The 15473-nt window shown below is 41.7% G+C and overlaps 1 protein-coding gene across 1 annotated transcript in view; it reads left to right on the top strand.

Annotated features, from left to right (window-relative positions):
- The window catches only part of dnah5 (dynein, axonemal, heavy chain 5), a 181501-nt gene that overhangs the window by 52508 nt on the left and 113520 nt on the right, over window positions 1-15473 (top strand). Inside the window, exons 21-29 of the mRNA XM_037536137.1 lie at window positions 266-462; window positions 1524-1617; window positions 4807-4949; window positions 7514-7715; window positions 12059-12294; window positions 12393-12611; window positions 13470-13532; window positions 13688-13926; window positions 15082-15322. Of these exons, the coding sequence (XP_037392034.1) occupies window positions 266-462; window positions 1524-1617; window positions 4807-4949; window positions 7514-7715; window positions 12059-12294; window positions 12393-12611; window positions 13470-13532; window positions 13688-13926; window positions 15082-15322 (1634 nt within the window). The remainder of the gene's footprint in view (window positions 1-265; window positions 463-1523; window positions 1618-4806; window positions 4950-7513; window positions 7716-12058; window positions 12295-12392; window positions 12612-13469; window positions 13533-13687; window positions 13927-15081; window positions 15323-15473) is intronic.

Raw genomic sequence — 15473 nt, 5'->3', positions numbered from 1 at the left:
GATATGTTTCATTTCTTGTAATTATACCCTCATTGACCACAGATAATTCTTCAGTAGTTTAATAGAATGGAAAACGTAACCTTTAAACAAATTTAATACTGGAAGACAATGCAGCGGACAGAATAAAAGAGCTAGATGAATTCTTTAAACAACACCATTTTTGCTATAGGTTTTTCATTAGGCTTGGAAACTTCAAAGGTACAGGAGCAGGGATGTGAGAATCCCATTAGTTCCACAGCACTGACCTCCATTTCCATCTTTACAGCAGAAGCTGACTCTCCTAGCTGGCAGAAGAGCAACAGTCAACAGCCCATCTTCAGAGCAGGAGTGTGTCTGGCCATCCCCAATGTCATAATGGTGCCAGGACTGGATGAGGTCCAGCAGACTTTAAATAAAGCTGTTGAGTGTGTGGTCAGCATCAGCAAGGGCGTTGGCCAGTGGAGCAAGGAGAGGATATCTAAGGTAGCTTCATTTTTTATACAGAGGTATGAACATAGCAAAATCTGTTAAATAGTAAGTGGACTCATTTTGGGGTAGCCATATTAACACACCTGGTCCATTTGTCTAATTTCCAGTCAAAAACACCATTAAGATATTCATTTTTCAGGAGATATCTCTGAGAAGATTACATACATGATAGTCCACTTTCATAAGGAAGTGGCAAATCAAAGGAAAAGAAGTAAAAAAACAGGAATTTCCAAAACTTCGTTTAAAAAATGACTAAAAGATGTAATTTCCTAAAAAAAACCTTTAAGAGGCCTGGTAGACCACTAAGTCTGTCACCATCAGATTAACAGCACTTAAAGCTTTTTGAGAGAGGAGAAAATCAAGCTCCATTCTTGATTTAGATCTGCAAAAAATCTACAGCTGTGTCTGTCCATCCTTCTACTGTGAGAAGACAACACTGAGTCTGAAATGATTTGTAGCTGTTAAGAAGCTTTAACTGAGAAAAGAAAAGAGACAAAAAAGAAGAAAACTTGCACATCAAAGGAAGAAGCTGCTGGTGTTTTCAGAACAATGGACCAACCACCCCAGAGTCCAGACCTCAATATCAGTGAATGTGTTTGAAATGACTTGGACTGAGAGATACAGCAAATACAACCAACTTTTAAGACTGAACTTTGAAGGTGTGGAAACACATCCCTGCAGATTTCTTTGAAAAACTGAAAGCAAGTCTCACTGTAAAATATTGAAACAAATCACTAAATATATAGGCTTCTGTTTAATTTTAATTTTTCTCCTTTTTTTCTGCTGTGAACTTAAATAGCTGGAAATTAAATAGCTGAAAGGTGCAGTACATTCTGTATCAACAGGTTTGAGTCATTTTTGACTCTTTTATAAAAAACAGACAAACATTTTTTTAAAAAATGATATTTTTTGCTTTCCACAAAGCAAGAATGTTATATGTGGTGAAATGCCCATTTTCCCCAACTTAAGAAGCATGAAATTGGTCCCATCACAGACGTGGCTGGAATGAATGTAATATACTAAGAGCCAAATCTGTGTTGACTATATTGTCACAGAGGAAGATGAGTGAGAGGCGCATGGCTGCACTGAGGCAAGAGAGCAGAGACAGTGACTCTGAAGATGGTGACACGACGTACCGCAGCATCACGGGTAATGCCCCTATCTCATTACACGCATCAACAGTTTCATACAGATCATCACAACAAAGCTGTTCTCCTGTCATCTGATATAAAATATGAACAAAGATGATAATGTAGAATATGGAAATACCCATGGAAATTAATGGCAGGAAAAATACTGGTAAAAGTGGACTCTTAATTAACAGTACGATCATTATAAATATTATAAACTCTTTATTACTGTCATACACAGTGTGACAATTATAAATGCCTATGGATTTACATCTTTTGGTTCATATTTATGCCGCTGTTTGCAGGCACCTAGCCTTTCAATATGTTTTTAATAAGTAAGCAAAGTATTAAAGTAAAAACGTAAAATGAGAGGAGGAAATGGACAATTTGATGAGCATTAAGGTCATGTTGCCTGCTCTGTTATGTACTGGCAACCTGCCCAAGGTGTTTCCTGCCAACCTATCCAAGGTGTGTTTGTACTCACTGCCACCCCCTAAAGGTGTTAAAAAACATCAAATAAACAAACATTACTCACCACCCCCTCTAAAGGTGTTATTAACAAACATCAAATAAACAAACATCACTTTCAACAAACAAGTAATTTGATCAGGGGTATTCAAAGTTTTGCATACTCTAGTTGGCAGCATCATGCTCCTGACCAAGGAGCAGTGCAAAAAGTGAAAAAAAGAAATTAAACCAGTGGCAGATATCAGCATAGTAATGTCTTGTGTAATAGACCTATTAGAATTGTTCAGGCTCTCAGCACCTGAATGTGATGACACAGCAGCAATATGGCACTACAAGCGAATTAAGTTGAAAGACTCTCCAAAGAAGCTGGCAAGAATTTGTTGGGTGTTTCATCTGGTCAGAGGAAAGAAGACAAGGAAAGTTGGTGGTGGAATGAGGAAGTCCAGGAGAGTATTCAGCTAAGAAAAAGTGGGATAACCAGAGAGATGAAGGAAGTAGGCAGGAGTACAGTGAGGCTAGTTGCATAGCAAAAAGAATGGTGGCAAAGGCAAAGGCTCAGGCCTATGATGAGCTGTATGAGAGGCTGGACAGTAAAGAAGGAGTAAAGGACTTGTATCGTTTGGCTAAACAGAGAGATAGAGCTGGAAAGGATGTACAGCAGGTTAGGCTGATAAAGGATAGAGAGGGAAATGTACTAGTGAGTGAACAGAGAGTGTTGAGTAGATGGAAGGAGTACTTTGAAGAACTAATGAATGAGGAAAATAAGAGAGAGAGGAGGACAACGGGGGGAGAGATAGTGGATCAGGAAGTGCAGAGAATTGGTAAGGTGGAAGTGAGGGCAGCTTTAAAAAGGATGAAGATTGGAAAGGCGATCCGATCCTCGTCAGCTGGCCAGCTCACTCTCCCTCCAGTCCGCTTGTCCACCGTGGGAACTAGAGCTTTCAGCCACTCTGCCCCGTCTCTCTGGAACACCCTTCCTACCCAAATTCACAATATTGATTGTCTAACTACCTTCAAATCTCGGCTTAAAACCCATCTATTCACACTTGCATACTCCTGATTCCTCATCTTCACTTTTCTCTGTTTGTCTTGTTTCTCGTCTGGTTGAAAGTATTTGAATGTATGTTGATTTGTTTATCTGTTTATTTGTTTTTTGTTTTTTATCCTCTTTTATACTCTACCATTCTTCTTTTAACCGTTGTAAGGTGTCCTTGAGTGCTTTGAAAGGCGCCATTACTAAATAAAATGTATTATTATTATTATTATTAAAGGCAGTTGGTCCAGATGACATACCTGTGGAGTTATGGAGATGTTTAGGAGAGAAGGCAGTGGACTTTTTAACCAGGTTGTTTAACAAAATCCTGGAGAGTGAGAGGATGCCTGATGAGTGGAGAAGCAGTGTACTGGTCCCCATTTTTAAGAACAAGGGTGATGTGCAGAGCTGCAGTAACTACAGAGGTATAAAGTTGATGAGCCACACCATGGTATGGGAGGTATGGGAAAGAGTTGTTGAAGCAAGGCTAAGGCGAGACATTCAGATCAGTGAGCAGCAGTTTGGTTTCATGCGCAGAAAGAGTACCACAGATACAATTTTTGCGTTGCGAGTGTTGGTAGAGAAGTACAGAGAAGGTCAGAAGGAGCTACATTGTGTCTTTGTGGATCTAGAGAAGGCATATGATAGGGTGCCAAGACAGGAACTGTGGTACTGTATGAGGACGTCAGGTGGAGCTGAAAAGTATGTTAGGGTGGTGCAGGACATGTATGAGGATAGTGAGACAGTGGTGAGGTGTGCAGTTGGAGTGACAAATGGTTTCAAGGTGAAGGTAGGGTTACATCAGGGATCAGCTTTGAGCCCCTTCTTGTTTGCAATGGTGATGGACAGGTTGACAGATGAGGTCAGGCAGGAGGCTCCATGGACCATGATGTTTGCAGATGACATTGTAATCTGTGGTGAGAGTAGAGAGCAGGTGGAAGAGAATCTGGAGAGGTGGAGGTTTGCACTGGAGAGGAGAGGAATGAAGGCCAGTAGAGATAAGACGGAATACATGTGTGTGAATGAGAGGGAGGCAGGTGGAAAGGTGAAGATGCAAGGAGTAGAGGTGGATGACTTCAAGGTTGATGACTTCAAATATCTTGGGTCAAGGCAGGCAGGATGGAGTGGGTGGAGACGGGTGTCAGGACTGATGTGTGACAGAAGGATAGCAGCAAGAGTGAAAGGGAAGGTTTACAAGACAGTAGTGCGTCCTGCTATGATGTATGGTTTGGAGACTGTGGCTCTGTCTAAAAGACAGGAGGCTGAGCTGGAGGTGGCGGAGATGAAGATGCTGAGATTTTCGTTGTGAGTGACAAGGATGGACAAGATTAGAAATGAGCAGATCAGAGGGACAGTGAAGGTGGAGCAGTTTGGAGATAAAGCCAGAGAGGCCAGGTTGAGATGGTTTGGACATGTGTTGAGGAGGAATAGTGGATATATTGGTCAAAGAATGTTGGAGATGGAGCTGCCGGGTAGAAGGAGAAGAGGTAGACCTCAGAGAAGGGATGTACATGGAGATGGTTAGTGTAAAAGTAGAGGAGGCAGTGGATAGGGCAAGATGGAGGCAGATGATCTACTGTGGCTACCCCTAAAGAAGAAGAAGAAGAGGTGCCTGGGATCATTTGTCAGAGTGGATTGGCTGTTGATCAGATGATACTCAAGGAGGGGGATATATCACTAAAATACAAGGTACTTCTCGTTCTTTAGATGGCAGTACTTCAGACATCTCCGCCTCCGCCCATCAGGTCATTCCTTTCCAAGCCAAGAACTACCACAAAAGCGTTTCTGAGAACAAGGAGATCGTCAAGCTGGTGTCCGTGCTCAGCACCTCTATCAACTCCACCAAGAAGGTATGCTGCTCTTAGCTGTAGAGGACGTCATCAGCATTTCTTACTCAGTGTTTTCTGCAGTCTTTTAATTGTATCTCAGGGATGGGGATTTATTTGGGTAGATCACTTCACTTTCATGCTTTATAGTTCTTATCATAAACTTTCAATTGAAATAAACGTTCAGTTGAAATTCTATAGAAATTTGCTTAAACATAAACCCTAAACATTATAGTCATTTTAACATTAACCTTGAGCTTCCCCAAAACTTAATCCTAACCTTGCTTCTAGTTTTAACCCTAAGCCTTCTAAGGACTTCAGAGAATCAAACAGTTTCAGTAGATAGTTTGTTAGTAAGTCAATGTAAAATGCTTTTTCCTTCTGTACTGTGATGAATTTATGAGTGGAACACACTATGAAGGAGGGTCTCTGATGAGCCTGGGCATTTTTGCTGAATGAATGGTGGAAGTGGGACATGAAAATTTACTTGGTAACATAGTTTTCTCCTGCCCATTAGTGCACTGCAATTAGTGATGCATTAGTGATGCAATTAACACTCAGATATGTTTTAGTCGTTACATTTTGATGGAAAATTAATGAAAAGCAAAAATGTTGTGTTTTAACCTTTTACAGCTGACACAAAATGTCTCTATTTCTGCCTTTTAATCTCACTTTCTCTTTCATTCATGTGATTTCTCAGTGCTGTTGTTGCATTTATGTGATCAAAGAAAGCAAAGAAATTCATAGATTTTTCTGTAGTTTGTTTTGAACACAAACTTATTAACATGACTATTTAATGTTACTCTGATTAAATGAATCAATATTAAGCATTTATTAATCCCATCTACACTCATTGTACATCCAGCAATAAAGGAAGGCTTGTGTACTTTTATACAATGATATTTTTTTTCTATCACTATAAAAATGTGCAAGGCTTCCTTTATTGCTTTGTTTTTTTATACACAAAAAGCACTAATTGTACACTGTGAAACCTAACCAAGATGTGATAGAGAAATCACCTTAAAACTAGTCCATTTGTGTAATATTACTCATTTTTAGATTGTTGTAAGAATATTATTCAGTGGAAGTGTCTCGTTGTATTGTTTAAAGAAATATGCTTGATATAATTGATCTGTAAGTATAGATCAATATATATAAGTTTACTTAATAAAATGACCTAAATCAAATAAAACTGTCTAGAAATAAGATATATAATCTTATCACATCCGTACAACGATTTCTCAGCCATGGCAAATAATAGATATATTGACTGGATTTAAGATCCATCCATCCATCCATTTTCTAAGCCGCTTCTCCGTCAGGGTTGCAGGGGGGTGCTGGAGCCTATCCCAGCAGTCTTCGGGCGGAAGGCAGGATACACCCTGGACAGGTCGCCAGTCCATCGCAGGGCAGGATTTAAGATGATTTCTCTTTTCCAAATAACAACTAAAATCTCTTGGAGTCTGTTTCACCATGTTTAGTTTGGACTGCAGGCTTCGCCCTGTATCCATGGATTTAACAGACCTACTCTGTTTATATTCTCTTAAACATATCAGAGTTGTATTCTGGGCCTAAACTGTTCTGTGATTTATAGACTAGTAGCAGCACTGTATAATGTATTTATAAACGACTACTCCAGTTCTAAATTCTTTACACTGGCTTCCAGTGTGCTCTGTTGTCATGGTCCTGGTTAAAATTCTTGCAGTAGCATTCTGAATGAGCTGTAGCCATTTAATGGTCTTTTTGGGAAGTCTATTACAGCAGTCCACCCTGCTGGAGATAAAAGCAGTTTAAGATGCCAAACCCCTAAATTCTCAAAATGAAATGCCAGTGAGATGCTTCAGAGTTACAGTTGAGCAGTACATGATGAATTGTGCTTTACCAGGTACTTGAAGATTAAAAAGGTCCTTTCTGATTTCAGGTTAGCACCTATACTTAATGAGGTAATGGAAAGTAAGCTGGGAATGTAATAGCTGAGTGTCTTTTATCCCGTTAAATGTATTGTGCGTTTTGAGGTGTTTTGCCCATCCTCCGTGCTTACATTAAAAATGAATGGACAAGACCTGAAAGTTTTTTGTCAGCTAGGTAGGTCTGGGCACATAAATAATTTTTCACACCCTTCAGTTTTTCACATTTACTTATGCAGCCAGATTGCTGCCTTAGCAGTAATGCTAGACCTTTATGCACCTGGAAGTTGTGATGTAGGAGAAAAAAAAACAAATGCCAGGCCATTAGTTATTAACACGTGATTAAATTCAAGGGGGTGAATTCTTTTTACAGAAACTGTCGTTTCTGTTGTTGGGAAGTGGTCTGTGATAAGGACCTTGACAAGAGTTTTAGGTAACACTTTACTGTAGAGTAGTATTTATAAGGCTACGTGACGCCTACATAAACTTGTCATGACAACTGACATAAACATTCTACATAAACATTTACAAATGCTTATTGCAATAGGCATCATCTGTCATAAAGGCTACTTTAGCTAACTTTGATCAAAATTGGCATATGTATCCTTTATAGCGGACAATACCAATTGGAATAAGCATTGTGAGATACAGTTTTCCTATCCTGATTGTCTTCTGGCACAGGAGGTGATGAACGCTCTGGACCGCTTCAGCCGATACCACCACATCTGGAGGAAGGACAGAGAGAGCACCATCCAGAAGTTCAGCCAGGGCAACCCTCTGCTGGCGGAGTTCGAGACTCAGATCCTCTACTACCGGGACCTGGAGCTGGAGATCAATGCTGAACCTGAATTTATCACTGTAGGGGCACTGGCACTTTACACAAGTAAGCTTGCTGGTTGATTTGCTCGGGTCACAGACTATCCTTAATCCTTTTAATGCTGACTTGTCCTTGCACTAATTCAATTGTCACTCCAGTTTTGTAGGACATCCATTTGAAGTCAGTCTTAATACTGTATTATAGCAGTTTGGAATAACTACTATTTTGTTGTTCTTCCACTACAGAACAACATAACATAACAAACATAACGACAGATACATAAAACAAAAAAGGTGTTCTCTATTGTCTGCCTGTTCTGGTCATTTTTCGAGGTGTTGTGAAGCTGTAATCAGATCCCCCTTATTTTCAAGTGTTACCTATGGGTTGATGGGCTGAATTGTATTAAATTAAGCAGGTCTGTTAGGGTCTGTTATCAACCAAGGCTTTAATACATTAAGAGTAAATGTTTTTTGGACAGAAAAAAAGGATGTGTTTTTTTTTTTTTTTTTTACAGTTTTTTTTAACACAGTTCAATTGGTCACATCAACTCCAACAAGTGAAAAAGACGGAAGAGAAAAAAGAAATGGATTACTCACATAGTAGCCACAATTAGTCGAATGCTTATGCGCGTGCGTGCATGCTGCCTGTTACAGTAGCTCCCGTTCGTGTTTTTTCATTTTTCTTCTTACCTTTTATTTATCTTTTTAATAGTTTGTTTATTTGATGAGGCAACTTAGGGAAGCTGTGTCCTCTCGAAACATGCTAGTAGAGAGAGTCATGGCCTGTTTTTCCGCCGTGAAAGTGGTGCTTTCACTCTCATGGTCCACCGCTGCGCAGCAACATGGCTGCTTTGTTTACACATGTGATCAGCTGATCGCGCTGAAGCCGGTCGGCATGGCGACCAGGACAACGAACATCCCCGAGGAGCTTCGAACAAGGACGCACAGGGGACGCAGAGGAGGAGCAAAACAGCGCATGGGGGAAGCGAAGGTGAGACAGTAGAGGCTTATGGGGATATAAGAGGGGATATAAACTACGTCTCCCCTCCCTCATCATGGGCAACATGAGCTCGCTGGCTAATAAGATGGACGAGCTAACAGCACTAGCCAGGAGTCAGAGGAAGTACCGGGAGTGTAGTTTAATGTGCTTTTCGGAGACATGGCTACACCAAGACATCCCGGATGACAATGATTCCATCAATGGCTTCCAGACTATTCAGGCCGACCGGGGCTGCACCGAGAGCGGTAAGCGCAAAGGAGGAGGGCTTGCTGTGCTAGTTAATAACGCTGGTGTAACCCTGGTCACATTACTATCAATGAACGTGCCTGTTGACCAGACATTGAGCTGTTGGCTGTTGGACTCAGGCCATATTACCTACCATGTGAGTACTCACATGCTATTATCGTGACTGTTTACATCCCCTCCTCTGCCAACCCGACATCAGCATGTGACGTCATTTATTCAACTATAGCGCGTCTCCAAACTTAACACCTGAGTGCCTTTATCGCCATATCGGGTGACTCTAACCACGTCAATATGGCCAAGGCACTACCAAACTTCATTCAGTATGTGGACTGTCCCACCACAGAGGAAAGAGCACTGGACCAGCTGTATGCTAATGTAAAGGACATATACAGCTGCTCCCCCCTCCTCTGGGTAGGTCGGACTGCAACTCGGTGAACTTCAGTCCCTGTTATGTGCCGCTGGTGAAGAGTCAGCCTGTGACCACTTGGACAGTGAGTAGATGGTCTGAGGAGACTTACAGGGCACTGCAGGATTGCAGGCTACTGATTGGCTGGCACTCTGTGATCTGCACGGAGAGGACATCAACGGGCTCACAGAGTGTATCACGGACTACATTAACTTCTGTGTGGACTACACTGTCCCAACCAGGACTGTTAAATGTTATCCAAACAACAAGCAAAGGGTAACAAAGGACATTAAAGCTTTCCTCAACAAGAAGAAGAGGGCCTTCAGAGCTGGAGACAGAGTGGAGGTGAGAACGATCCAGAGGGAACTGAAGACAGCTATCAAGGCAAACAACAAATATAGGAGGAAGTTGGAGTGGAAACTCCAGCAGAACAACATGAGGGAGGTTTGGAATGGAATGAGGACCATCACCAGCTTCAGGTCCAGCAACAACAGAGGAGCAGAGGGCAGCGTGGACGGGGCCAACAAGCTAAACCTGTTCTTTAACAGTTTTGACACTGCAGGCTCTGTCCTCCCCCATCCTGACTCCTCTGCTGCCGGCCCTCAGCAGCACATTCCACTCACCCCCCTCCCCCTCCTGATAGCCTGCCCCACTCCTGTGACAGCCCATCTCACACCTCCAACCCTTCCCCACCCGTCACCTCTACAGTGAGTCTCACTGTTGACCAGGTGACAAGACAACTGAAGAGACTACACACAAACAAGGCTGCAGGTGCTGATGGGGTCCCCCCAGGGTGCTTAAAGCCTGTGTCTCCCAGCTTTGTGGAGTACTGCAACATGTCTTCAACATGAGCCTGAGTCTCCAGAGGGTCTCTATGATGTGGAAGACATCCTGCATTGTTCCTGTTCCAAAGACGCCGTGAACCAGTGATGCCAAGGATTACAGGACAGTGGCACTGATGTCCCATGTCATGAAGACCATGGAGAGGCTTGTCTTGGATCAGCCCCCACCCATAGTCCAGCCTTTTCTGGACCCCCTCCAGTTTGCCTATCAGCCCTGCCTGGGAGTTGAAGACGTCATCATATACCTGCTCAACCGAGTCTACGCTCACCTGGATAAGCCAGCCAGCACTGTTAGGGTCATGTTTTTTGACTTCTCCAGCACATTTAACACCGTCTGGCCTGCTCTTCTGGGTGATAAGCTCACAGTGATGCAAGTAGATGCCCCCCTTGTGTCCTGGATTGATGAATACTTCACTGGCAGACCACAGTATGTACGCCTGCAGTACTGTGTGTTGGACAGAGTGGTCAGCAACAATGGAGTTCCACAAGGAACTGTCCTCTCTCCCTTCCTCTTCACCCTCTACACCACGGACTTCAGCTACTGCACAGAGACTTGCCACCTTCAGAAGTTTTCTGATGACTCTGCAATAGTTGGATGTATCAGCAAGGGTAATGAGGAAGAGGCGACGATGAAGGACTTTGTTGCATGGTGCAAGCTCAACCACCTGCAGCTCAGTGTGACAAAGACAAAGGAACTGGTGGTGGACCTGATGAGGGACAAGGCACCGGTGTCCATCAGGGGGGTCAGTGTAGACACTGTGGAGGATTACAAATATCTGGGTGTGTATATTGACAATAAACTGGACTGAGCTAAGAACACTGACCCCCTCTACAGGAAGGGCCAAAGTCATCTCTACGCTCACGCTCACGGCAGTGTCGGAGAGGAGGATGCTGTCTAAGCTGCAGGCCATTATGGACAATGGCTCCCACCCACTCTACGACACGGTGATGAAACACAGGAGCACATTCAGTGCAAGACTCATTCTACCGAAATGCACCACAGAGCGCCACAGGAAGTCATTCTTACCTGTGGCCATCAAACTCTATAACTCCTCCCTCAACGTATGATTCACAATGTGTGATTCATCTGTGCAATACTCAATACCAAACTGTGCTGTTCAAATGTGTAATAATAATGTGTGCAATAATTCAGAGGTACAATAATTTGAACTGCCTTATACTAGATGTTTAATATTTATTATCACAGTCACCACCACCTTACTGTATTCATAAGAACTTAAATCTCATGTACATGTTGCAAATTTCTCTTTGTCTTTGTTTTAAATTATTAAAGTGTTTATTCTTTTACATAAATGGTTGCAACTGTAACAACTGCAATTTCCCTCTAGGATCAATAAAGGATTCTGAGTCTGATTCTGATTAATTTACGATTTTTCTTTTATGCACCACAACTAAAAGGAGCCCACCACTGGATACACCCCATTTCTTAAAAACAAAACTTGTTTTCCCAAGAGCCAAGCTGTATAACGAGCGGTTTTAAAGGTATTTTCTTTTGTCAGTGTGGGAATTCATATCGCCTGAATGTAAATTTCAATGCATCCATACAGCACAGAAGATTGAGCCGATTAACTCTGATGAATAATTTATATAACGTTGCGGTCTGTCAGTTTTGTACTCAGTGTGAAAGACAGCATTAGTATGTATCTAATTGGTTTCAAAACTTGACATGGGTCTTGTTGTCTGTAAAAATCAGACTTGGTTTGAATAGGCCTTAAGAGTACATCATTGCAGACCAGTGGAGTACTTTGGGAAATTTGCTTTTGGTTAAGGTACATGTGAGCAGACATGTTGGTAAATTGACTAGACTTTTGCTGTTACATGGAATAAACGTAATTGACAACAGCTTTAACGTTACAGTCAGTTTGAAAGTCTGAAAACGTGCCTGTTTTCCTCAGCCGATCTGAAGCTGGCCCTCACTGCGGAAACCAAGGGCTGGATGGTGGACTTCGGCCACCACTGCAACAAGAAGTACCGCACTGAGATGGAGCAGATCTTTACGTTTGTGGATGAAGCAGGAAAGAAGCTAAATCGGCAAATTAAAGACCTGGATGACATTCGCATTGCCATGGCAGCGCTCAAAGAGATCAGGGAGCATCAGATCACCATAGACTTCCAAGTGGGACCCATTGAGGTAAACAAAAACGATACTGTAGTCTTTGCTACTGGACATTTTTTTCTGAATTTGTGTCATACATGCTGCTGATTCAATGAACATTCACAACTCTTCAGGAATCCTACGCCATGCTGAATAAGTTTGAGCTGTCAGTGGCCAAGGAAGAGACAGAGAAAGTGGACACATTGCGCTACACATGGGAGAAGCTGCTGGCTCGCAGTTCAGAGGTGCAGAATGAGTTGGTCTCTTTGCAGCCCAACTTCAGGGGAGAGCTAATTAGCAATGTGGAGACATTCGTGGAGGACTGTGACCACTTCTACCAGGACTATGAGCAGGTCAGGTTTTAGCAGGGGCTTCATCTTTTAGCAGCTAGAGAGATGATACAACTTTCCATTCCCACACTGTTTTGATTTTTGCTAGAGATCTATAAAGATCATTTTACCAAATTGGCTAAAAAGTTCAAAACTCATTTCAGACTTTTAGTGACTTGGATTTAAACTAAAATCCTTATGATGTGAGTGATCTAATACCTTAAAAATGTTTATTTTGTAAAATAAATAATTGAACATTCCATTTTATCACTACCAAAATATCAATAACCCTATCAAAACTTTACCAAATGTTTCATTACTGACTGTTTGGGTAGGGACAGTTTTAGCTAATTTTGACAATAACACATCTTTGAACAGTTACGCTTCCCTAAAATCATAATATCTTTATTAAAACACCAAAATGCTTACTTAATTGCCAAAACTATGGTTTTCCGTAGTGAGGAATCTTAATGTTGCACCTTTACTTTAAAGCAATGGGATCTCAATGCTCACCATGTGGACATGAGGTACAGGGATGCAATCTTTTTTCCTGCTCTGAAATGCTGGGCTGTGGCCAAAATAAAGCTCTGCCCATAGATTAAAACTCTGTGTTTTGTTTTCTTGAATAGTTGTTTTATTTAAAAAAATTATTTCTGTTAAATCTAAATCTCTCAAATTCACTTTAAAAGAAATAAAAGAGCTAAAAAAACAACAGTGATACAAAAAATAAAAGTATTTTCTTTTGGTCCATTCTTTGTGAAATTTACAGACAATGTAAAGGACAAGGTATTTTCAAATTATGTCAAAACCGAAAAACGATAAAAATGGAGATACAAGGTTTTGTCTGCCTGTTGTGTAATAGTATATATATTCTGCTCCCAGGATGGTCCCATGGTGATTGGCTTGGCTCCCCAGGATGCCAGTGACAGACTAATTATGTTTCAGGTACTGTGCAGTGATCCATCACTTATGCTTCCCATCATGAAAATGACTAAGAATGTTTTATAAAACTGAATAGCATGCGCGGCTCCTGTCACCTGCAAATGACACTGGTCATTCTTCATTAAAATAACAATGATATTGATTCATCTTTGTGTCAGAACCGCTTTGATAACCTCTACCGCAAATACATCACCTTCACTGGAGGCGAAGAGCTCTTTGGCCTGCCAGTTACTCCGCATCCTCAGCTGCTTGAGATCAGGAAGCAGCTGACCCTGCTACAGAAACTCTATGGCCTTTACAGCAACGTCATTGACACCGTCAATGGCTACTATGACATCCTCTGGGCTGATGTTCACATCGAGAGGATCAACAGTGAGCTCCTAGACTTCCAAACAAGGTGAGTGGCTGAAAAGCATTAATTGTAAAACTGAGTTTTTTTTTCCTTCGCCGTATTTTTCTCGCTGAAAAGATAGATCTTCTCTGGAGCAATCATGTAATCCCTTGCATTGAAAGGGATGAATGCACCAGGGGATTTCAATTTCACTGGCCAAGTTGGATGGCCTTCTTTCTAGGCAGACTCATTCTCTCTGCTCTTCAGATATTGCAAATGAAAGTCCGATTTAAGAACCACGGCACGGCTGGAGTCTTTTTGTTGTCGACAAAGGCCATCCTAACATGGTAGAGTCTCACTTTGAGCACATCACAGTTAAGATCGTCTCAGCGGTACAGTTACTTTGAGAAACATTTCCTCACATGACACTGAGCTCTTCCTTAATAATAATTCTATTATGTAAAACAATACATCATTATTGCATCACACATAACCAAGTTACAAACGTTATAATATGGGAAGGAGATACAAAAGTGGTGAATATGTGGTTGCTGTGAGAAGGTAATTTTGCTCACAGTTGTAATCTTTATGCAAATTAAACATTAGCATAGCCCCTGATCTTTTGCCTCAAGGAGTTAACCTGCAAACTGTGTAAGTTATGACTGATGTACTGGGGAATATTAAAGAGAAGTGTTTGCTTTTTTGAAATCAATTTAGAACGCAAATTCCGCCTAATTATTTTGACCGATAACCAACTGTCATTATCAGCGAACATAGACAAAACAGTTGTCTGTTGATGTTTGCTTTTGATATGGTAATGTGGTAGTTGTAGTTGCTAGAGATGTGTCATTCACATGTGTCAGCTCTTTGAGTGGGATCTTTTGGGTGACCACTGGGAGCCCAAATTTTTTAAAGATAAGTAAAATCATCAGATCCTGTGACACTTTCTTGAAGTGCATCCAGTTTTTATCTGTATCTTTAAATGTAGCGCCAAATCTAGCAAGCCAATATTTTGACTCTTACCTGAATGCATTCTTAGCAGATCGCATTAATGCTTGTTATGATGACATCATGTAGTGCATTGGTGGTGCACTGGGGGTCTTTGGAATATTAGCTATTTAAACAGGGGTTGCTATTTAAGCAGCCAAAATTGGTGGGGCAAAACACAAATGTCAGTGAACTCAAAAAAGCCAATATTTTCCCTGTTGATTGCTTGTGTAGATGCCGTAAGCTGCCCCGGGCCCTGAAGGAGTGGCAGGCCTTTTTGGACCTGAAAAAAAACATTGATGAGTTTAGTGAGTGCTGCCCCCTGCTGGAGCTAATGGCCAATCGAGCCATGATGACACGCCACTGGAAGAGAATCACAGAGGTCACGGGTCACACCTTCGAGGTAGAAACGGACACATTTAAGCTTCGCAGCATCATGGAGGCCCCACTCCTCAAGTACAAGGAGGAAATAGAAGTGAGACTTGGAGCCGACTTCATTGTACTGCTTATGAAACCATCCAATTAAGCTCTAGTGTTGTTCTAAAGATAAATCACTCTGTCTGTGCATATAGAGGTTATAGATTTACATCTGATCTGTCGCATAATGGTTGCAGTGTAGAGGAGAG

Source organism: Pygocentrus nattereri, chromosome 3 (genome assembly GCF_015220715.1).
Source record: "Pygocentrus nattereri isolate fPygNat1 chromosome 3, fPygNat1.pri, whole genome shotgun sequence".
NCBI lineage: Eukaryota > Metazoa > Chordata > Actinopteri > Characiformes > Serrasalmidae > Pygocentrus > Pygocentrus nattereri.
The sequence above is the reverse complement of the archived record's forward strand: the minus strand, read 5'-3'. Positions and strand labels throughout refer to the sequence as shown.